General features: G+C 33.7%; 1 protein-coding gene across 1 annotated transcript; it reads left to right on the forward strand.

The window, feature by feature from the left end:
- The first annotated feature begins 5370 nt into the window (after window positions 1–5370).
- On the forward strand, window positions 5371–17118 carry LOC141713320 (uncharacterized protein ycf45). Its single transcript, XM_074516680.1, has 9 exons — window positions 5371–5666; window positions 5753–5815; window positions 7289–7366; window positions 8352–8572; window positions 8961–9033; window positions 9128–9412; window positions 11798–11941; window positions 15498–15548; window positions 16601–17118. Exons 1-9 carry the CDS (start codon window positions 5469–5471, stop codon window positions 16658–16660), a joined length of 1173 nt encoding a protein of 390 aa, XP_074372781.1. The 5' UTR covers window positions 5371–5468; the 3' UTR covers window positions 16661–17118.
- Window positions 17119–25852: the final 8734 nt, after the last annotated feature.

The raw sequence follows: 25852 nt of genomic DNA on the forward strand, positions 1-25852 counted from the left end.
CTAGTTTCATTGTCTTGTGAGGACCATCATAAATCCTGTTCAGATATTCAGGATCTGTTGCTTCCAGAAATATGGCCATCGTCACTTTCCATATTGGATATTCATGTATCTTCAATATTGGAACCTTGATAGGCTCATATCTACTCATGTTACGGTTGATTGGATTTGTGGCTGGTAGAGGTGGGGGAACTTGTTGTCCTTCTTTGACTACCATCAGTGATTGTTCTATGGATCTTAAATTGTTTGTGTATCAACAACAAGCTCTGATATCAATTGTTAGGCCTTTAATGAACTATGAAGGGGGGTTGAATACAGTTAAACAATCAAATCGAAATAACAAACATAATTGAATCAATAGTTTTTATTATTGGTATATAAAAAATGATTACAATACTATCTCAAAGGATGAATATATATCCTTGAGAACTGCCAGGTTATATGAATAATATATCAATTCGTAACGCATAAAGTGTAAACGTCATCTAGGCTTATATACTACACAGTTAAATAATCAATAAGGAATCCTATTACAATACAATAAGGAATCATATAACATATCCATCTATTGATTGCTACAATAAGTAAAGTCCTACACCAACATATATTCTGTGAATAATTCCTTCTTTGATATCTCCTGATTTCCAGCTTAACAGATACTGATGTGAACAAATCCTGATGACAAAAGCTGATCAACAAATACTTATGGTAAATGTTGTTGGCCCCATCTCTGTCAAATACTGATAAATAAACTCTGATAATTTATGTAATGATATCATCAAATATTTTGAACATGATTATTTTCTAAAACATCAATTTCGAATTTCCTGGCTTGTAGCCAATGAAAATCAGTTTCTGCTTGATTATAAGTGTATATAATAAATGTTTGAGCAATAGCAACTAGAAAGGTGGAATATTCAGGAGAGACCCCATCATAAGAAATGTATTTATGAATATGATATGATACCTGACTAGAAGTAGAAGAAGATGCAGAACTGGGAACTAGATACTGAGGAACACCAACATAATCTTTAAACTAGGATGGAAGAGCTCTTTGTCTAACTGGTCGAGTACTGAGATTAGACTCTAAAGTGGGATCAGGTGTGAGGGGCTGATTTGGTGTAAGAGGAATAGAGTAAGTTTCATTATCAGAAGTACAAAACTGAGGAGTGTCAGGAAACATATTATTGTCAATGTACGCACCAGAATCAGTACTGTTGATAATATCTTTAAAAGGATACACATCCTCTTGAAAAATGATATCTCTACTCATATGACATATTTTAGTAGATAACGCTACTACCTTATAACCTTTTTTGTTGAAGAGATATCCATTAAAAGCACACTTAAGGGCTCTACGTGCAAATTTGTCTCCATTAGTAGGAAAGTTTCTTATGTAGCAGAGACAACCTAAATTTCTGAGAAGAGAGTATTTTGGAGGTTCTTTGAACAAGATTTCATAAGGAGATTTGTTGTTAAGTTGTACCAAAGAAAGCATATTTATGAGATGGTTGCAATTAAAACACAATTACCCCACATGGAAATATGAACATACGACTGAAATTTTAAAGACCTTGCAATATTCAGTGAATGCTGATGTTTTCATTCAACAATTCTATTTTGTTGAGGTGTATCTGGACATGTAGTTTGATAAATGATTCTTAATTTTAGTAAGATTTTGTTCAGTTTAGAATTTAAGAATTCTATACTATTTTCCGACCTTAAGATTTTCACAGATTTATGGAACTGATTTGAAACATAGATCAGAAAAGATTGAATTAATTTGGATACTTGAGATATATCAGAAATCAAATACAACCATGTACACTTGGAGTAATCATCTAAATAGTAAGAAATGAGTTACATTTTCCATGAGTGACATGCATGTATGGCCCCTAAATGTCACAATGCACGATTTCAAAGCACCCATGACTCTTAGACTCTTTTATGGGAAAAGGAATCATAGACTGTTTAGAAAATTGACAAACATCACAAGAAATAGTACTTTATCTATCTTGAACACCTAACTGAGTAATTTTATTAATGATAGACAAAGAAGGGTGTCCTAGCCTGGTATGCCACTGATGTAGAGTAAAAATATCACATGTAACAGGTAAAAGATTGTATTGAGCTTAAAGTTTGTACATTCCATCATCTAGTTCACCCATCTCTATATTCTTCTTCATTTCTTGGTCCTGAAAAAGGCATTTGAAGGCAGAAAAAGACATGGGACAAGAAGTGTCCATTACAAATTTAGGTACAGATATTATATTACATTAAAAATCAAAGACATACAATACATATTTCAAGGTAATGTCAGGAGTAAGAGATACATCTCATGTGTGAGTAACACAGATTTTATGACCATTTGGTAATAATAACTCAGAACTAATGGACTGCATATTAATTAGTAGCTGCAAATATGGTGTTATGTGGTGAGTAGCACCAGAGTCTATAATCCAAGTTGTAATTGTATTATTGAAATGAATGTTACTAGAAAAGACAATACATGCACAATTTGCTTCGGGTTTCACAGTTGAATTTATTCAAGTAACATTTGAGGCAGCATTTGTTGATGCACCTTGAGTATGTTAAAGCAGATACATGAGTTATTGATATTGATATTCAGTTAGTCTAGACATTACTACTTCCTTATTTGTAGTCATATTCACATCAGACTCAAATTTCTCAATCCCAGCCACAACATTTGCATTAGATATCTTCTGAAAGTTCTTAACTCTAGACTTAAGATGTCCATAAAGTCTATGCCAATCGGGATATCCATGTAGAGCAAAATCTTGTCCTTAGTGTGTCTAGTCAGTTTGCAAAAATCATAAATAATACTGGGATCTTGCACCTTCCTGACAGATTTATCCTTACTACCAGAGTTTGCAGGCTTAGCAGTATTAAATCTCACATTCATTCCTATATTTTCAGAAACAATACTAGATGCATTTGAAAGCTCTCTATAGTTCTCCTCTTGTAGCAACATAAAGTACGATTTACTAATATCAGGAAATGGATTCATTAACAAAATCTAACCTCTAGTATTCATGAATTGATCATTGAGTCCCATTAGAAACTGACTCAATTTAGTCAATTTTTCATATGCATCAAGCGTTTGAGTATTTCCACACACACAATTAAAATTTTCACAAATACATCCAGGTATAGGAGATAGATTATCCAATTAATCAATCATACTTCTGAACATTGTAAAATAGGCAGTGATAGAATCTCACATTCATTGCTATATTTTCAGAAACAATAATAGATGCATTTAAAAACTCTCTCTGGTTCTCCTCTTGTAGCAACATAGGTTAAGCTTTACTAATATCAGGAAATCGATTCATTAACAAAATCTGACCTCTAATTTCATGAATTGATCACTGAGTCATATTAGAAACTGACTCAACTTAGTCAATTTTTCATATGCATCAGCTTTTGAGTATTTCCACACGCACAATTAGAATTAGCACAAGTACATCTAGGTATGGGAGAAAGATTATCCAACTCGTCAATCATACTTCCGAACATTGTAAAATAGGTAGTGATGGACTTAGTACCTTGAGTTAGAGAGGCTAAGTTTTTCTTGAGTTAAAATAGCCTTGGCACATTGCTTTGTGAGTACTTAACAACAAGATCATCCCGGATCTGCTTTGTAGTTGTAAGATATACGACACGTTTGCGTATTTCTGATGATACTTAGTTTAGTAACCATTATATTACAAGATCGTTGCTCTTCATCCATAAACTGTGTTGTGGTGATGTCGCAGCTGGTCTTGCTTGCGATCCATCAATAAACCCTAGTTTCAGTTTAGCAGAAAGTGCAATTCTGATTGAATAACTTCAATGATGATAATTTTGATTATTGAGCACCTCTGTGACAAGTGACAATCCTGGATGATCATAAGAACTCAAGTAGTACAGATGATTTATATCAATTACAACATTGTTATTCGCCATTGTAGATGAGTTTGAAGCTCGATTATGTGTATTTGATCGTAATGCGGATGCGTAGTTCAGGAATCAAGAGCAACCTGACTCTGATACCATGTCAGATTTGTGGTTGAGATTCCATTAATGGAGGTTAAGTAAACAAATGAACATATGAAGAAGAAGAATATAAGCTTGGAGAAGAAGCTAAAATAAAATTGATAAAAAGAGAGTTGGATTTACAATACACACTGAAAAGCTATGTATACTAATATGTGTTTTTAGATACAGAACTAAACTGATTCTAAACACCTAATGCTTAGCTGTCAATGAGTTGTCATAACAGAATTTCATTCTTCTTCTTGCTCAGTAATGTCAGTACTTCTGCCGGCACAAGTTGCTGCTGAATCTGTAACAGATGTCTTTGTAGTTTGTACATTAGTTTAATACATTCTTTTATTTATGTATGGGATTTACAAATTTTACTAGTCTTTTTTCACAAACAATACATCTAGGCTAATCACATCTTAAATAAAATTTATTGCCATAAATTCAGTGGTTTCATGTTGTTGGTCGTCCCTTCCCCTAAAATTATGCTTAGAGGGACCTCAATTAATTTAATTAGAACATATAAATAATTTATTAAGAAAAATACCCCTAAGTATGTACTTAAGGGTCTTATTTGAGTACATAATGTATTTTAATGGCAAAATTGTAATATATATAATTACCTGAGTACATAATGTATTTTAATGTGCATTTACATAAAAACTCTATTTACTCGCCTAAGTTACGTGAGCACATACTTAGGAGCCTCAATATCTAATTTATTTTAGGATTTATTTCAAAAATACAATATTTTTAAAAAAATACTCTCTTCATCCCAAATTATTTGTCCATTTTCACTTTTATGCGTATTTTAAGGTGACTTGACCGTATACCTCATTTGATTATTTTTTAAATTTTCCTTTTGTGAATGAAATTTAAATTTTAAACTATTATTCGCAAAAAAAAAATTTGAAAAATAATTAATGGATGCAGTGAAAACACCTTAAATTATGTGTAAAAGTCAAACTAGACAACTAAATTGGGATGAATGGAGTATTTCAAAGTACAATTTTTTGGTGAAACAATTTTCAAAAATATGATTTGCAATTTCTGCAACATGTAATGCAACTTTTATTTTATTTTTTTCAAAAACGCTTTTAAGATTAATTTGATTGCAAATTTGAAACGCAATTAATGCAACTTTAAAATCAAACTTTTCAAATTTTAAAATTTAGCTGTATAACGAGTTAAGAATCGTATTTTTGAAAATGGAATTTAAAAGTTGTATTTTTGAAAATAAGTTTTAAAATAATACTATTTTCAAAAATAAATTTAAAAATATAAGTATTTTGGATATTTTGTGTATAATTAATTAACAAAAAAAACCTTATCTTCTCACTCTCCTTCTTCGCAATCTTGATGATTTGATCCCATTCCCAGGTGATGTCTTAATATGCCCTGATACTGGATTGGTATTGGGTGTAAGAATGAAAACAAGTAGAATTGTACCACTACTACCGGTGTTGACAAACCCGCAACGTAATACTAATATTCTTCTTCGTCTTCCTGTTTGCAATTCCAAAAAAAATACACGCAACACCACCACCACCACCACCACCACCACCTGTGTGTCTCAAAATCATCATGACCACCACCATGACCACGACATACACTCCCTCTTACAGGTTATCCATTTTTCTTCTACTGTAATACTCTAATTAATATATTTTTTAATTTATTTATGTCTCAATTTCTTTTTTCTGACTGGCAGATTCTTCCGCGTGATATACATGACAATCTTGTTTTGGGATCCAATCGAGCTCAGCTCTTAGAGGTCATCATAATTTTACTTAATAGTTACATCACAGACAAATTCGAGTTTTTTTTTTTTGCTGCTCCACTCCATTCAATCTTGAGAAATGGACCAAAATGTCATGTAATAAATGTCCAAAATGTAACTTTCGAAAATATGGCCCAAAATGTCGTCCGAAGACGTGTTATCGTCGCGTTTAGAAACTAGCGTTTTGACCACTTTTTTTTCAAAATGTATATAACATGCTACATAGTACAGGGTTAAGTTAGTTGGTGTTTTCTTTTTTTGATTTTTTTAGCTTTTTATTGGTTGTCGTTTGGGGCAGGAAACTCTACTTAATGTTACGTTTTTAATAATACTTTTTAATTAATATTTTTAAATTTAATAATGTACCGTAATTTAACAATTTTTAATTTTTTAGGGTTCAATAATTCCCTTTTGGGTTTTAGAAATATTAAAAAATTGAATAAAAGGCACATTTAATTTAATAATTTTTAATAATTTAAGGTTCACCAATCCCCTTTTAAGTTTTAAAAATATCAAAAAAAAATTGATAAAACGTACACCGGTTTAAGGTTTAGGGCCTACAGCCTAAACCCTAGTTTAGGCCATAAACCCTAGGAATTGGAAATGTAAACTAAATTAAACAATTTTAAAATTTAAGAGTGTAACCTAATTTAATACTTCCTTCGTCCCATTAAGTTATATACACAGGGAGGATGGTGCGGAGGTTAAGAAAAAATATAATTTGGTGATAAAAAAAGTAAAGTAAGAAAAGTGGGTAAAGTGGTGGGATCAACTAATATTTAATGTTTAAAGTGAGTGTGGTGAAAGAAATTAGTGGATGTAAGTGAATGTAGTTAATTCATATGTTATAAAATTTTACCAATTTTGGAATGTATACAATTGAGAGGTACGTCCTAAAAAGGAAACTGTATAGAAATGAACGAGACAGAGGGAGTAATTTTTAACATTTTAGGGTTCAACAATTCCCTTTTGGGTTTTAGAAATATTTAAAAAGAAATTAATAAAATTCTAATTTAAGCGTGAACTTGAAATTAAATTATATTTTATTATTTTTGGGTTCAACAATTTCCTAGTTGGGTTTTTTTAAATAAAAAATAGAAAAGTAGTATGTGCAAAACGCTACATGAAGTTGTGTTTTAGGGAGCAAACGACGCACAATTAAGCGTTTTTAACATAAGAAAATTAAAAAAAAATAAAAAAATAGGGGAGAACGTGCATTAAACTAGCATTTTCATGTTAAAGAAATAATAATAATAAAAAGATGCAGCAAAACGTGAAGGGATATGGCGCTACCGATAAAAGCTAGACGAAGCCGTGTGTTCAAGTGACATTTTGAGCCATAATTTTCAGAAGTGACATTTTGGACTATTTTTCACCCCAAAGTGACATTTAGGGCCGACACCCTTCAATCTTTATTTTAATCTTTTAACTGATATTCTTCTCATTTTATTTATTTTATTTCCAAAGGTGATATTGGATCTAGGCCGTTTGCCTCAAGCACACTATCTTGGTGTTTCCGGACGCCAATATCTAAGAAATTCTGAGGTGATTCATTTTTTCTTCTTCTTCTTCCTATATTAGTATATAATACTAACTAAATATCAGCACAGTCACATATTTTCCGTTTAATAATACTCCCTCTGATTTTTATATGACGCTTTGACTAGTTAGAAATATGATTTTTTTTGTGTGAAATAAAATATTTGTCAACTACCTGGTCAAACCACATTGAAATATATGCAAAAATCAAAGCGTCAAATAAAAAAAACAGAGTATTACCTCAACAAGTCGTCCTCTAGTTTCAAACAGTAAGTATTTGGCGACTTACCATGACATTGAATTGTGATTTTGCAATAGACTAGATTCCTCCATTTCAAAGAAGTTACATTTGTTCTCATATTGGATTATGATTTTATCACGTGTCATGGTTATATTCACTCCTGAAATGGTGTGTGTGAATGTGTCAGTTTTCCAAACTAGTGTTAAAGCATGATCCTCGTTGTCTATTAGGTTACACATATATGCCTGCTTTTTGGTCATTTTTATATGTTGAACTAAGAATGAAAAACATCAGCTGGATAGCGAGTAGCCCGCATAGAAGAGAAATACAAAAATAATGATACACAGTCCCATCTTGTGTTATTGCCATTTACGAAGTGAAGACAGAAATAGAGCAGAAACAAGAAGCGCTGTCTTCCAAACATATCCTTATATTTATTTAGATATATATATATATATATATGTATGAACTATAACAAAATTTCTTATATTATTTACCAATCCTGTCAAGAGGAACTTGTGCAAAAAGATTTCCTTTCTTTTCCTACAAGTTTTGTTACAAGAGACCAGTGTAGTAAGATTGAGTGAAATCCTTTTTCTCTCATTTCTTCCTTTTTTGAACTCAGAAACACACTGTTTTTGAGTAATTGCTGACCTTGTCCCTGTATGGACATGGAGATGAATGACCTGGCAATCTCCAAGCACTTACGAGGTAGACTTATAATTTATTCATGTGATATCAATTAGCCAGGTGTCATTACAAGAGTTAAAGCATGCTCAAGATGCAGTTGGAGAATTTGGAGGAGATAATAGAGCTGGAATCACTGGTACCTTGCACCGTATATCTGCAATCAGAAGCAGAAATGGTTCATTAGTTGGTTTAACTTGCAGAGTTGGCAGAGCTGTCAGGGGTCATATTGCTATGGTCCAAGATCTTCTTCAATATGGCGAAAGCATCTTGTTTGTTGGAAGGTAAGGTTTTGCATAGTATTTTTCATAAGTTATCAATGCCTAATATTCGAGTATAAACGATGCAATTTGATGTTAACAATCACACCATGACAACTGAAATATATCAAGTGAAAATTTACAATTTGTAACTTGATCTGATGAGCCGATTTACCCCATTATATGTGAAATATTAGGAAAAAGCAACGAATGCAAGTAGCAATCAGCATTTAGACATCTATAAAACTATGTATCTATATCCAGTAAAAAAAAGGAAGAAAAGCTTTCCTGATTTTGTACAGGGGCGAATACTGTGGATTTGCAGCTGTTGGTTTATTTGCCTTCTAGTATTTTCACCACCTCGTCTCTGCTATTGTAGCTTGTACTATATATTTATATTATATATGTACAGGCCTGGTGTTGGTAAAACTACTGTTATGCGAGAGATTGCTTGTGTGTTGTCAGACGAGCATCGCAAAAGAGTGGTTAGTTGCTCATTTCTTCAACCCCCCCCCCCCCCCCCCAACACACACACACCAAACAAGAACAAATTCCTGACTACCGTGACAATGGGGATAGGTTATTGTTGATACAAGCAATGAAATAGGAGGTGATGGGGATATTCCTCACCCAGGAATAGGGGGGGCTCGAAGAGTTCAGGTTCCACAACCATCAATGCAGCACAAAGTCATGATTGAGGCTGTGGAGAATCACATGCCTGAGGTCATCATTGTTGATGAGATTGGTACAGAAGCTGAAGTTCAAGCTTGTCGGTCAATTGCTGAGAGAGGGGTTATGCTAATTGGCACAGCTCACGGGGAGCAGCTGGAGAATATAATAGAAAATCCTACTTTATCCAGTCTGGTTAGTTATTATCTTTGCAGAAACTATACGGAAAATGGAAATCATATAGGTTCTATCTTGTTTTTTTCCCTCTTATCTCCACGGTTAATATTATAATCCTTCATCTTTTAAATGGATTTTTCATTATCTACTTTTCATCGTCTTAAACTCGTTGTCCCAACATGCATTCAGAAGTTAATTGTTGACCTGAAGTCGAACAGAAATTGGTCTATTAGATCTTAAATTAAGAATTAAATTGCTTGCGTCAACTGACAAGCTGAAATAAATATATGATTATAATACATTTTAGTTTAAATGTGTTCTTTTCTTAATAATATAACTGCCTTCGATCAGACTACCTAATATACTATGCACCATGGTAGTGTTATTACTGATGCATCATGCTTTTGTGTACCGGTTTGTCTGGAAATTAATCTAGCCCAATTCTCCTTTGAGAATTATGACAAATTACAAGGTCTTTTGCAAACTTGTTTTATTCAATATTTTTTACTCTGGTTTCCATTCGTCCATCCAACTTATCAGAGTTGTGATGTTGTGCGTGATCTACTTTTGATGCTATTTGTATGTTGTCTTCTACTCTTCTTGTCCAGATCTTTCGTTTCCGCTATCAGGACTGTAATCTGACAAAAAAATTAGTTAACTTATGAATATATTATGCTGTTATGACTTTACCTTCGAAATTTAGTGTATACATGTAATTCTTATTAAGTAAAGTTAATGTTTATTAGTGATGAATAAATGCTTGTAAAGGCTCCTTTCTCTTCTGCTTATGTGTCTATTGCTTGCATATGTCATGGTGATTTATGGTGGCATGTATAGGTAATAGTATACACTATTAAAACCGTGGAACATCACTTTAACCCTGAATTATGTTGTTAGTGATTTAAGTTTGACTCAACTTGTTGAGGGGTCGTTTGGTTCCGGGGGTTCTGGAATCAGGTACTCATACCAACCCCATACCCGGTGTTTGGTTGAAAAAATATTTTAAAACCCATTCCTCAAACCCTCAAGGCATGGGTTTTTCATACCCTAGGGGGAGGTGGGTATGAGGAAGGAGTATGAGGAATCAAATTTATTTTTCATGTTTTTGTTTTATTTGAACAAATTGATGTAATGTTTCATATAAAAAAATCATTGAACGAAAAATATATTAAAATAATAATTAAATTGATAATTTTAAATATTTAATATTAAAAACTCTACAATATTTTAAATCAGACATATTCATTCCAACACTTAACCAAACACATAATATTAGAAATGATATCTCAACCCAATACCAACTTAACCCGATTGCTGATTCCAACCCCATACCACTTATTTAACCAAACGACCCCTGATTGTTATGCATATTCTAATGAAGATAGAAAAAGTAAAAGGAAAAAAAACAAAGAAAGTTTTATATGCTGATTGTATTGATTATATCATCCGGTACTTACGAACTTAGGATAATGCATAACGTAGTTTGACCTTTAATATTTAAACTGACTTCCAAATGATATGTCATAAGAGCGTGCATTTTAGATCGAGTTATGTGACCTTGTATATTGAAATCTCCTTTAGTTCCTGCCCTAGAAGGGGTTTTCTTCTGATTCTCTCTACCTCTCTCTATTTTGTTTAACTGATTATAAAAACAAATATGAAACACTGAGAGCTCAATTATAGAGAGTTCACTGATCTCATCTAAACATAGTCGAGGATATAATTTTTGCCTTCTTCTTATGAATGGCTCACAATGAACTTTATCAAATTGAATTCGGTGTTCGCATAATTGTCCGTGTATGGGGCACACATGATTTTAACATCATAACGCTAGATATGTTAAATATAAAATAGTTTGTGTATGTAAGATTATACTTTTAAACATATTACAATTCTTTTCATTTCATTTTACTCAAAAGTTTAAACAAGAAAGTATGGTAAGAGTAGAAGTTGTGAGTTATCTAATAAGTTTTTATAATTAAATTCAAAAATCAGTGTAGCATAATGGTAACTGATATGAAGTTTCAAACCTGAGGTCAGGGGTTCAATTCCATTTATCAAAAAAAGCATGATATATTTTTTGCACAACTATTAGAGAGATGAAACTTTTGCAGTTATTTGACCTTTAGGCACCTTTAGGCGTAGAACTGTAACTTCACAGCTATTTATTTGGCTCAAGTTGCACCTTGATGCCATTCAATATATAGAAGTAGATTTTATAACCAGTAAAATAACTACTTTGAATCAGTTGTTTTTACATATTAAAGCTTGTTTATCTACTTTGAATCATGCAAAATGTGTGGAACTACTTTGAATCAGTTGTTTTTACATAGTAAAGCTTGTTTCTCTACTTCGAATTATGCAAAATGTGTGGATTTGATCACATTTTTTGTAAAAACGCAGATTGGAGGAGTACAAACTGTGATCTTAGGCGATCAAGAAGCTCAAAGAAGATATAGCAAGAAAAGCATTCTTGAGAGGAAAGCTCCTCCTACTTTTCCGTTTGTGATTGAAATGAGGGAGAGACACTACTGGATTACCCATAGGGTAAGCTGTTTATATATTGAAATTCTGTTTTCGTATTTGAGACCTGCAGACACACATTAAGTATAGTGCCCGTTTGGGAAATCTTAAAATAAGTAACTTATGACTTAAAATGAATAATTGACTTATAAGTGATAATTAGATAAATACTTATAAGTTATATAGGTGTTTGGATAATTTTTTTTTTTTTTTTGCTAAATATGTTTGGATAATTTTACTTACAAGTCAGAATTTTTTTTACTTTAATGAACTAAAATAAATAATTTTTAAATTACAATTATCTTAATTTATGTGTTTTAAATTAGAAAAGAATTTACAAACATATATTCTAAAACAAAAGTTAATAAAAAACTGAAAAATCAAAATAAGTTGAGAAAAAGTACGTCGCTCCTAACATTCAACGTATCAGCTTATAAGTTGTTTATTTGACTTATTAGTTGGGTCTACAAACACTCGTCGATAAGTATTTATGTCTTATAAGTAAATAAGCTGCTTATAAGCGGTTTGCCAAAGAGGCCCATAGTATTTAGATTTATTCTTATTGCATATAGAGTTCCATATTTCGGGCTCTCTTCTACTCTAATTTCTGTTATGCTTGGATTCCTGTTATTAGAAAAACCAAGCGATCCATGTTCTTGTTATAATGTTAAACAGTACAAAGTACAAGCACTTGCTAGAATATTGAAAACTATCTTGGTAATACCAGTTGTAGTCTTCTAGACAATGGCGGAGCCAGCCTCCAAATCAATTGGTGTTCAAAAATATATTTTGTATAATGATTATATGTACACTTGACAAATTAAAACAAAATTATCTATAACTAAAATTATGACGTTATTTATATGTAGAAAAAGCATGGTATAACATAAACAAGGTATTTTAATTCAAAATTTTGAAGCAATTTACAATTTTTTTATATTTTGAACTGTTAAGTAATTTTTGGTACAGAACAAATTTTGTTTGTAAGAGATTTAGAGAGAAAGTGTCACAATTGTCTATATTAATTTTTTTACGGGTATTACAAGAACAAGTATGTACGCTACTATAATACAAAAACACAAAACAATACTAAATTGCAAATATTAAATACATAACTAGACATATAAAAAAATAAACTAAGATAAAAAAATTAAAATGTCCATTAGGGTCCTGTGACCACGCTAAATGCTTCTAGGTTAATCAGTGTCTATTAGGCGACTTTGTTAAGATATGTTATAAGACCCTATCAAGTCTTAATAACATAATTTAACACAGTTCTTGTATATTTGTATATAACATGGAGCTCCTGCTTCCTAATAATGACTCCAGGGAAATATTAATACCTTTAGGTCTCCGTCTATCAACATTTCCTTTTCGTGGCAAAGATCTTAATAAATAGTGGAGTTACATATTTCTTAAGAAATGGCGATTCAAGCGATACCATGTACTTCTGAGGTTGAGTAGCCTTGTACCTGACTTGAAAGTGAGTACTGAATTAGTGGAACGGTCCCAGCTTTGCTGTAAAAGTAATAGTATTAAGGTTAAGATAAAACCTTAAATATTAATATTAATCCTTTTTTCATACCCCTCATTTAACAGTTGCTAAAATATATGTATCTTTATATATGTATATGTGTGTGTGTTTCTGTGAGTATGTAATTGCATATTGCATCCATAAATGAAACATGGATGATAACTAGCCAATTGTAAACAAAAACCACCCTTGTAACACATTACTAATAATGTACAACACTATTATTACTAATAATAGCTGAATGCTATGGCTCTTTTGCACACTCTGATGTGTATTGAGGTCTTCATGCCATATCATAAACAAGGTTTATAAATTTATACTGCAACAAATTAGTGTTGTAATATATGGCGTCACATAAGTACCTTCCCTGCCACTTCGCCATTTCATAGAAAGCATGTCACTTTTGTGAACCTGTCCAGTATCTAATATTGACTCTGGTTGAGTAGAAATCAGTACATCTGCATCAAATGGCGATAACTGCAAGTCAGCTTCTCCATTACCACTTTATATTCAAAGTGGTAACCTGAAACAGTAGATGAACACACGAAGAAACTGGAAGATTGAGTAGATACTAGATAATCTAGTGACGTCTTGTGAGTTTAAATTGTACCTTAATATATAAAAAATTGTTTGGCTCTAGAATGGAACGCATCTGAATCAACCTTAGTGGACTTCGGAAATGCCACCGGAGTGGTTTTAGAGAAAAATGAAGGTTGATTTTCTTTAGATACTTCAAGTTGTTTATCATCATCTGGTTTAGTGACCTCCAGCCATATGCACTGAAAGGCCAAATTTAGAAGAAACAACATGAGAGAGCTTACTGATAGCATCTGCAAGTGATTTCAGTTTTTCTAAAGCTCCAGTCTCGGTCTGTAGTAGTCTAGCCTCAAGTGTTTTAGATTCATTTTTATCGGTTGTCGTGGAAGAAGTTGATAGCTCTGATGCCAATGATAGGTCCCAGTCAAAGCTATGAAAGTAATCTTATTAAAGTTAAGCTAAAAGCTGAAATACACACACACACATGTATATATATACATCTTCTAGTATGTAACTACCCATTACATCTATGAAAGTAACATGGATGATAACTTGCCAACCGTTTAATACATTATTAATAACATACAACATATAACTAATTTACTAATATTTATATAAACTATATTAGCACATGTACTTAAGACTGGGGACTTGCACTTTCCACCATCTGGTGTAAGTTGAGGTTTTAGTGACCTATCAATCAGCAGTGATTGATTTGTGATCTATAATTAGTAAAAAGTTAAAGTTATATATTTGATAGAATATTTATAGGTTCAGCGGGAATAGAGCTTACCAGATATCGTAACCAAATAATTTTAGTAAAATTTAAACATACATTTCGTTGACAAAGAACTGGTGATACTTCTAACTGCAGGTATCTTCATATGCTTGCTTCTGAAAAGATTTAAACTATATAAAATTCTAAGCCACTCTTTGACTTCTTCCACCGGTAAACAATAAGAAGTTTGGCCATGTGTAACACACAGCTCTTTTGGTTTTGTGTATGTGTGGTACGATCAATTATATTCAGCTTTGGTCCGTCAGATTATTAAATTAGTGTTCATATTCCCAAAATAAATAAAGTAATTTTAGAGCTCCGAGAAACTTTCCAAAAGATGAGTTTTCACCAACAGAAACGTGTCATGTGTCATTTGGGAAGAACTTTGGGATCCATTTTGGCAGCCTAGCATTGATCATAAAAGTATAATAATCTCCACATGTTATCAAGACTTGGAAGACTTTGTTAATATACAACAATTTAATATTAATATTGAGTTGAGTCTCTTTTTGGGACAGTAATTTTTCCATACTCAAATTTCCAAGTTCTATGTTATTGTCATTTGTAGTTCTTAAATCCATTGTTTTTAGTCTATCCTGCATTAGTATTCAGAGGGGAGCATATTTTATTGTCCTCTCGAACTACAGTATAATTATGTAAGGATTCATAATTAATTGTGCTCAGCAACCAAATCTAACTTTTTTTTTTTAATTTCCCTTGTTTCTTTTCAGACCGGAAAAAGTGTGGATTACATTCTCCAAAACAAACAGCCATTAGTTGAGGTAATCTCTCTTCCTACTACATATTGTTGTATTTTGAACTACATCGCAGATGAGAAAACATCAAAACTAGAGAAGACCCCCCCACCCTAAACAGAGAGAAGGTTATGCTAAAACGTGTACTGAAATTACAATGAATTAGGTAGTAACTGTAAAAAAACCTTAAGATTGTGAATACTGTACTTTTTGTGGGTGTTAAGACCTTTTATGCACAATATGAAGCTAAAATGTCCAACATGACACTTTCAAAAAGATCAGCCCATTTTAGCATCGATGACAGATTTAAAATATGCTTGACAAAAAAATTGCAAAACAATGTTATATAAAAGTTTATGCAGAAGTAACGTAGTCTTCAAAAGCACTTCATACACATTTTTTTGTAAGGATTTCACTCTTTCGTCTTTGGGCTAATTTTGTACTTGCTTTTTAGCTATAGAAATACTCATCTTAAATTGGGCACATTTGTTAGACGTGCCATCTTAATTTCCATATGGGTTAAATATCAAGCAGATGACTAACTGCGTTCAAAAAATTGAAGTTGTCGCTCATTGCAAATTTGACTTAAACTGGTCATTAACGTAATTTAATCATTTTGTCGAAAATTGAAATTACCCAAAATTGAAAAATAGTAACATTGGAGGGTAGAGCTTGTTTTGGGCATCAATTTGGTTACTAAAACTTGCTATTTGGCTCACGAAATCATGATGAAATCTGACTTTGATTCTCCCTAGTTGAATTATTTTTGAGGTTTCGAAAAATTAAAGACAGATTGCATCATATTATGTGAGCCAGATGAACGAGCTCTACCCTCCTATATTAGTATCTTCCAATTTTGGGTAATTTTAGTTTTTGATTTTAACGGAATGATCAAATTAAGTTAATTGATGATCTGTTTGAGTCAAATTTGCAATGAATGACTTACTTGAGTTTTTTAGACACATTTGGTCACCTACTTCATATTTTACCCATTCTTGACTCCCCTCCTAGAATTCTCTGCTATTTTGGTCATTTTCCGCTTTTTCCCGTCTTCTCAATAAAATTTCTCTTATATGCAGGTTAGGAGGAGAGATAAGCAGTTCAATGTTGTCATCGAGAGATGGAAACAAGTTGATTGATTATGTGTGTCCCAGTCTCATGAGCGGCAGTAATGCATTTGTTAAAAGAAGTGGAACCTGGGGAGAAAGGATCCCCCATTTACGATTGCAAGTACAGAAGATACCAACGAAATATAGTGGGTTGGGGTTAGGGCTGGGACTTGGGATAGCAATGCAGCGGGAACAAGACGTAGGTTATGAGAACACTTGCACACATGCACATGAAAGTAAAGGTTTGATCACACTTGCATAACCCGATTCCCAGAAAGTGTCCAGGAAGTGGTCATAATAAAAAATTGGAGGTCATATAAGATAAGGATACACTATGTTTATGATTATTATAGATAAACAGTAAAATGTATTTAGGCATTTAGGCTTATTCTGATTGATGGTATAAAAATCTACATTTCAAACTTAATGTATTAAAGTACAATATTTCTTAATGATAGTTTACTGTGACACTTTTTTCTATTGATAAACGGATAATCTCTGATGCAATCTCTATGTTTCTCTGCTTATTGTTAGGAGGTGGTGGTGTTATTACCTTGTTGTTTTCTATATTTAAATTTAAATTTAAATTACATTAATTTAGAGCATTTAAACCGAAATTGTTACTCCCTCTGTCCCAAAATAAGTGTCGTTTTGACTTTTGACACGTTTTTTAAGATACTAAAAAAGATATTTGCATATATTTTTTTTCAAATTTTTTTTTCCTGAATTAAAATTTTACATTTATATTTTTATTTAGAAAAGAAAATTTATAAAAAAAATATACAGAAGTACCTTTTTTTTACACCTCAAAATACGTGTCAAAAGTCAAAGCGACACTTATTTTGGGACGGAGGGAGTACAAACATTTGTTATAAATGGGATACTACTTTCGTCCCGCTAAACAAGTCTTATTTCCAAAATAAAATGTATTAAGAAAATATTAATTAATTTGTTGATATTTTTCCACCTATATCTATCATAAATGTATCGATTCTATAAAAATATAAATTACATTAGACTATTCCCACGTCTCATTAATTGTTATACAATTTTTAAAAAGGATAAATTAGTAAAACTAACCACATATTAGCTTGAAAGTTGAAAATGGACGGTAATATAGGGAAAAAAATTTATTTTTACATCTCATTAATTGTTATACAATTTTTAAAAAAGGTAAATGTTATGGATAAAAAACTAGGGTGCATTAATTGCTGTATTTATTATTAGGGTCCGGGAGCTCAAGACCTTTAATGACTACTCTCGTGTTTCGTAGCTTAATTATGCCTTAACGAGATGTCTACGTATCTCTGTGAATTAGATAATCAAGCCAGAAAACGTAGTTCTGAGAGGAGGGGTGAGACCCCTTATATAGATGTTGGGAGTCCTTGAATTGAACTAGGCTTACGAGACTTTGTAATATATAAGTGATGATGTCAAAGATCACTGAAGATAACGATATCATTAGTGTCCCTGATCAAAGTATGAAGCAAGTCAAATGGACATCTGATCTAAGGAGGAGATTAATGAACTGTTATTTTTAGTAATCAGCTAAGCTTGGGGTTAACCATAAGTAAGTTGTGTTGTTATCTTAGTCTGTATTTTGTACTTGTAACACTTAAAGTGTGTAAAAATGCAAAGAAGCAGACTGGAGTCCTTGAATTGAACTAGGCTTACGAGACTTTGTAATATATAAGTGATGATGTCAAAGATCACTGAAGATAACGATATCATTAGTGTCCCTGATCAAAGTATGAAGCAAGTCAAATGGACATCTGATCTAAGGAGGAGATTAATGAACTGTTATTTTTAGTAATCAGCTAAGCTTGGGGTTAACCATAAGTAAGTTGTGTTGTTATCTTAGTCTGTATTTTGTACTTGTAACACTTAAAGTGTGTAAAAATGCAAAGAAGCAGACTGAAGTCTTTTTCCTGAAACAGTATCAAGCTTGGAGTTGAATAAATCTGTTTGGAGAAAAATACTCTAAGTCAAGATCGCTACAAGTCACAGATTTAATGTTATAGAGAAGTCATTCGGGAACTCTAGAATGGCTTATAGAGAAGTCAGGAAAGCTACTAGAGAACTCAGAAAGATATCGACAAGCCAAATCGAAGACATGAAGATTGGAGATATCGACAAGTCATTTCTTCACTAGAGAACTCAGAGTTATCGACAAGTCTACATTCATTAGAGAACTCTGAGTTATCGATAAGTCTACTAGAGATCTCAGAGATATCGATAATGTAACGACTGAGAATTTTGCGTCGTAATTAAGAAAATAAAGTATGTGTTATGTGTTGAGATTATAATTATGTGACTAAGTGATGATTTTTTTGTCTTATCTGTATACTAGAGTTTAGGAGTGTGAATAAAAACGTTCAAATTTAAAGAGTCAGCTTAGAAATTAAGCTTGGTGTCGGGCCGTCAGGTAGAACGGAACCCGTCCTAATATGGAAATTAAATAATATAAAACGAGAGTTATATGTGAAGTGAATGAATAAAGTATTTCGTCTTAAGAGACGTGTTGATTGACAAAGATAATGAGAAGCGTAATCGAAACGCTGAGCGTCGGGCCGTCAGGCTGAACGTGACCCGGTACGCGTAAAAGAGGATAAAGATTAAAGAGGGATAGATTCTATGATCAGACCTGAGTCGTTATGTGACTATATGTGTGTGATTGCTTACCTGTGTGCATGACTATGTGTTCTGTGTCAATTTTGTAAATTGTAAAGGAATTACGTGATTTAAGTAAAGGTTTAATTAACCTTCGCGCATTTTTATAAAATCATCCGAGAAGGATAAAAATATGGGATTTGTTTTGTTACCTTCGTAATGATCCTAGAGATTTTTAAAAATATAATAAGTAAATTTGATTGTTGATCTTTGCATTTTTAAATCAATTTTATGTGGAAATTGTATTTATTAAAGCAAGTTTGCGAAATTCATATAAAATCAATCGTTCGCTCAAATTCTTATTATGAGTAATGGATAAAAAGCTAATTTCGAGACGTACGTGTTAAAATTGTCATTTTCAATAATTCTCGACTTTCCGAGAGAGAAATATTTTTATTTTGAATTTTGTTGCATTTGAGTAAAAAGAGAAAGAAAGTGCAAATTAAAAAGGGAGTTATTAGATTACCATTTTGCCCTTGTGTTGGTGGAGTATAAATTACCCCTTCCTCCCCATTTTCTTCTTTCTTTTCCGTGCACTCACTCTTTTCTCTCCTCTTTTTCTTTCACTCTCTCTCTCTCTCTCTCTCACTCGAACAACTCTCTCTCGGCTCTCTCTTAAATCTCTCTCGGTATACCTCCTTTTTCCTTGATCAAACTCATCAATCATCCCTAATTCTTCTTGCTAAACACTTATGTATAGGGATAAGTATGTGCATGTGTGTGATTAGGCTTGCATGCCGAAGTGTGTGTGTGTTTTTGGGTTCGGTTTTGAGCCAAGAACCGAGGGCTTGCTTGATTAGTTCGTATCCTATGATTATTGTGCTGAAATCAGTTTGCATGTGGTGTTGATGCATTTCTTTTGAGAAATCGGGGGTTTCGTGGTTGGACACCCTCGAATGAGGGCACCACCGTGAAGCCACCGCCACCGGTGATGAACTCCGGTGAACCGGTGGTGAGCTATGATGTTAAAAACTGAGCTCTAGAACCTTAAGATCACTTATTTATGTTTGCATGTGGTGTTTTGATTAAAAGGCCGAATGGCCCTTACTATTTTAAGGAAATCAAGTTGATTATATTGAAATGCATGAGTCATTGATTTGATATTAAAATATAGGTGGATTTGTGATTCAAGGATTAAGAATATCAAGTTGCATGTTTGTTTTTGAAAAAGGCCGAATGGTTTTAATCTTTAAAGTTGTTTGATTTGAGTTAACTTGTTTAAAATGATGATGGATTGTTATTAGATTAAAAAGGAATGAAATTATTGTTGCATGCTAAGTTTAGGTTCGAATTTTTGTGTTAATAAGAAAGGAAATTAATTTTGTGAGATAAACTTGGTAAACACTAAGTATAAATGGCCTAAAAGTGATTGCATGCTAGTTTTAAAGAGGATCAAGATGTGCATGTCATTGATTTGTCCTTGAGAAGTAAAATTGAGTTTTGCTGAATTAAATTAAGTTAAAAAGGGACTAATTTGATGAATGAATGGATGCATGTTGTGATTTAGGTGAAATTCGATTGTGTTAAGAAACTTAGTTGGCTTACTTGATAAAGATAAAGTGTTTGATATCATGATAAGTTAAAATTGAATTGCATGCGCGCAAGTATCTATGATTGGTTCGAATTTTTTTATGATTAAAATGAAGAAGAATGATACTTTAATAGCTTTGAATGAGTTGTGTGTATGTATGTGAGTTAAAGTGAGAATTTGGTTAATTTTGTGTGATAAGGACGAATAGGCCATAAGGAATGAAAGTCAAATTACTTGGTTTTTGTGATTAAAAGGATGATTGAAAGTGTATAAGTAAATATTTAGGAATTTGTTGCTTGATTATAGTATGTGGCTCGATTTAAGGAGCAAAAGAAAAGGGAACTAAGTTGATTGATATAAGTGATGGTTATGAACTGTAAATGTTTGGTTGTGAATAGGTCTTGTACTCGTAAAAGAGTCGTGTTAGTTTGATTTGAGAAATAGCCAAGGTCAAGCGAGTACGCTTTGATTGCTAAGTATATAAGGATATAAAAGCTACGAGAAAGGATTATGCTATGTGCTAAGTGCTATGTGCTTATATGTATAAGCTATATTTGTATGCTCGAGTCAAGGATATAATCGAGTTATCGTATAGTGTGATCATTCCGGGAACGAGAGTTGGGAATGTAATTAAGATTTTGGTTTTATTGTAGATTCGGAGCGTGAGGGCATTCAGGCTAGGAAAGGAAAGGATTTACTAGGTGGCAGTAGTTCAACCCTCAGGAAAGCAAATTCAGGCAAGTAACTCTGATTACTTGTGTAAATGATTATAAAGGAAATGTTGTTCATACCATGTAGAGTATTGAACTGTTTAAGCATTAAACCCTTATTTTATGAGACCCATGTTTTATGAAACCCTGTTATTGATTTAAAGAATCCCTGTTCTTGATAACCTGTTATTGATAAGCCTATTGATTTCACTCATTGATAACCTGACCTTTCTGTTCAAGTTACCTATAATGCCATGAATCATATTGAACCTATTGATTATCTTAGTTAACCCTGTTTAATGATATTATGTTTCTCTTGATCACCCTATTGATCCCTAAATCAATGTTTATCCTTCTAATTTGGTGCCTTGTTATACTTGACACAAAATTCTTGTGAATTGTTCCTTGCGTATCTTTGATTCACTCCCTGAACTTTGTTTCTTTAAAATCTGATTTAAGAATGAGTTTCGACTTGAAAGAGTCCGAATGATTTCAAATGCTAGGTAATGATAAAATAAATTTTAGAAAACCTATTTGTTTTTCCAACTCAAGGTTTTCCAAATGAATTCCTGATGGATTGGATTGAGACGTAAGAGGCTAGTGGGACTAGTCCAGTCATGGTAAGAGGCTAGTGGGACTAGTCCAATTTAAGGCTGAAATTATGCCGATTGGTACCTTAAAGACCGGAATGGAGGTCGATACGGGCTGATCACCCGTATATAATGAAATGGAAAGATAAAGTGATCCAATCAAGGGTTCTAATTGATTATTTAAAAAGGGAACTGAAACTTTTATTCAGTAAATTGATTTTGGAAATGAAAATGGTTTATATTGCCTTGAAAAGATTTGATTATGTTATTGTGGAGCTTAAACCTCGAGAACCCCGATTCTTGAAATTGTTGATCATATGATTGATTCTATCTTGAAATACTGTTGCTTCCCTCTATCGAAAGATCTATTTTGATCCTATAATGATTTGTGATGAATGTCGACTTTCGTCCTGTTTCGAGCCTTGTTTCTTGAAAGCCCTACTATTCTTCAGATACCTTTCCTTATCCCAAAGAAAAAAAATGGAAATCTGCCACCTAGATTAATTAAAGTAGAATGCCCTAGTTGGTTCAAAGTATATTGAGATTTGATATTGTAGAGCTGCTATATAGTTACTAGCTGAGTTTTATACTCATTTGTTTTGTCTTAATCTAACCATGGCAGTTAAGCAAGAAGATGGTCAGGCTTAGGCGCACTGCTCGTAAGAGCGTACCTGGTGGTCCCTACCGTGTTGAGGGCTTCCGGTTGCCAGAGCAGGTAGTGGTTTTTAATGAGTGAGCTCGCGCCTAGAAAGAGGTGTATGAAGATACAATGGGTTATCTGTCGGTTCCCAGATGGAATTGATATTGATTATTTAATAATATTTTGGGTTTGTAAGTTATATCTTGTGATTGGTAGTTGTAATCTTGTCTCATACTTTATCCTGTTGATCCTGTTAGTAGTTAATCGGGGTTTATGCATATTTAATTATTAGATTAGAGGTGTGTGAGTCCTCATTTCCTAACCCCAAGATTGAGGGCGTCAGAAGTTGGTATCAGAGCTACAGGATCTAGTCCTTGAGACAAGTTATGTTTTAAAAAGGGGGGTATTTTGGGAATATATCTATATCGTGAGAGAGTTCGACTCATGTAGAGTTGAGTTAGACTATTAGGTATAGTCTAAGGAAAGTGTTGATTGGTAAAGTGGAAACTAGAGTTAGGGTGTGAGTTAGCTGGAAGCTTTATTTAACCCTAACATTGTTTCTTGGTTGCTGTTTTGTGTTTTCTCTCAGGATCCTAGTAGTGGTAGTGACTCAGACTCAGAGATTAGCTTGACTGGTACCCCTGTGGACCCCGTTCCACCCTCTCCAGAGGAGCCTGTGTATGTTAGTTCAGACCCAGAGGAGGACCCTTCTGAGAGTAGTGAGATCCCCATGCAGATTTCACCCCTGAGGCCAGATTCAGAGACCCCTGCCCCTGAGCCAGAGTCGGAGATGCCTAAGACTGTTCCTGTCAGTGTTGGTGGCAAGTTAGCCCAGGACCGAGACTTTGTGTACTCCCGCATTCCTGAGTTGGGAGCTTTGGTGGATAGACTAGCCAGAGAGTCTAGGCAGAGTGCTTCTGTTATGGATGATGAGTGGCGAGTTCGGGTGAAGATGGTGGAGCAGGTTGCCAGGAGGAGATTGGATGAGGGATCATCCACTAGTGATGCTGATGCTGAGGCCCGGAGGCTGCATAAGATCATTCGCTGGATGTTGGTTGTGTTGAGAGAGATTCTAGATGATTAGACGGGACTGTTGGTTGAGCCCGTAGATTGTTGTTGTTGTTTTCAGCGCCGGTAGGCTTTGGGATACTTGGTCAGATGCCGGGATCCCTTTTTCATTTATCTCGTTGTATTTCAGACCAGTGTAGTAGTAGTAGTAGTTGGAAGTTAGGGGTAGATATGGGGATGTTTTCCAGTTTTTCCTCTGTTTAACCCTGCTATTTATTATACCTTGTTTCAGAACCCTAATATCCAGAATATTCCCTATGTAACCTTCGATTAAATAAATCTATTATCTTGCTTTCCTTTGTGCACCTTGATTATCTTATAAACTGTTCTCAATGCCATGTTTTAAATACAACCATGTTTTCGTATAACCATGTTTAAAGATCATAAAACCCTATTACGTGCCATGATAAAACAACACTGATATGAGAATTATGTAGTAATAGGATTGCATGTGCAAATTGGGTAAAACTTAAAACCCACAAAAGAGATTTCATAAAAATTGTTGTTATATATATGCCATGCTATCGTATTGCTAAATAATTGCTCAATTGGGTTTGTAAGAAATGGCCAACTCACCAGATCACCAAGAAGAAGAAATTCCCACCCAAGACCCAGAAATAAACCCATAAACCACTATGATGAGCAGACTTGCTCAACTTTTGCAACAACCTGTGGCCCCAAAAGTTGGAAATTTCAAGCACTTTCAATCTGTTCATCCTCCAGAGTTCTTAGGTTTGCCAGAACCGATTAAAGCGCATTCGTGGTTGAGAGAGATGGAAAAAGCCTTTGAGTTAGCAGAAGTTAAGGATGATAAGAAAGCTCAGTACGCAAGTTATTATCTGAAAGATGAAGCAAGTTTCTGGTGGGAGTCGTCTAAGGAATTGTTGGAAGGCAAAGACTTATCTTGGGAGAAGTTTACCGAGATGTTTCTGGAAAAGTATTTGCCAAGCTATATGCAAGATCAGTTGGAGATGAAATTCTTAGATCTTAGACATGAGGAAATGTCGGTAGCAGAATATGAGGTGAAGTTTTCGGAATTGTCAAGGTTCGTACCTGAGTACGTGAATACTGAAGCAAAGAAGGCTAAGAGGTTCCAGCAGGGACTTAAGCCGTGGATTAGGAGTCAAATAGCAATGTTGGAGATCAAGAACTATGCTACATTGGTTCAGAAAGTAATGATAGTGGAAGGTGAGCGGGAAGCTGCTCGAAGAGAAAATGAAGGAAGAAAGAGGAAGTTTGAAAGCTCTGAGCAAGAGCAAGGAAGCTCAAAGTTCAGAGGGAAGTTTGGGAAGAATGGTGGAGGTCAGATGCAAAAGTTCCACAAGTTTAGACCCGGGAATGGAGCTCAGAAGAACCGTTTCCAGAAAGCTGGACAACCGGGAAAGGATAGCAGACCCCAGATGCAAGATTGCAGGAACTGTGGAAAGAGACACCCAGAGAGGTGTAATAAGCTAGACATAACATGTTTTAAGTGCAACCAGAAGGGGCATTATTCTACAGAATGTTCAAATGGAGTAAGGAAACCTGATTTGGCCTGTTTCAAGTGTGGCAAAGTGGGCCATATGGCTAGAAATTGCAAGGAGCCTGTGCAGAAGGCTAATGTTCTCAGAATTACCGGACCGCTGTCTCTCCCAACACCATCAGCTCAACCCAGAGCTAGAACCTTTAACATGACAATGAAAGATGCGGTGCAAGATGTGGACGTGGTAGCAGGTATGCTTGTTATAAACTCAGTAGAAGTAAAAGTTTTGATGGATTCTGGAGCAACTAGATCTTTTATCTCTGAAAGTATTCTTGATAAGTTAAATTGTGTTGCGTACCCTCTAGAGCCTAATTTGATTATAGAGGTAGCAAATCAAGAGAAAGTTGTTGTTAATAAGATTTTCCCTGATTGTGATGTGTCTATAGAAGGTCGGCACTTTTCTGCTGACTTAATTCCTTTTAAGTTAGGAGAATTTGAGGTTATACTAGGAATGGATTGGTTGTCAAACCATGAGGCGCAAATAGAGTGTA

Source organism: Apium graveolens, chromosome 3 (genome assembly GCF_009905375.1).
Source record: "Apium graveolens cultivar Ventura chromosome 3, ASM990537v1, whole genome shotgun sequence".
Classification (NCBI taxonomy): Eukaryota; Viridiplantae; Streptophyta; class Magnoliopsida; order Apiales; family Apiaceae; genus Apium; species Apium graveolens.

Bases quoted from the DNA above. Each gene is read 5' to 3' on its own strand.
- LOC141713320 (XM_074516680.1), top strand. From the start codon at position 5,469: ATGAAAACAAGTAGAATTGTACCACTACTACCGGTGTTGACAAACCCG. The intron at 5,667-5,752 runs GTTATCCATTTT...TCTGACTGGCAG, and splicing joins ACATACACTCCCTCTTACAG to ATTCTTCCGCGTGATATACA. The intron at 7,367-8,351 runs GTGATTCATTTT...TCAATTAGCCAG, and splicing joins AATATCTAAGAAATTCTGAG to GTGTCATTACAAGAGTTAAA.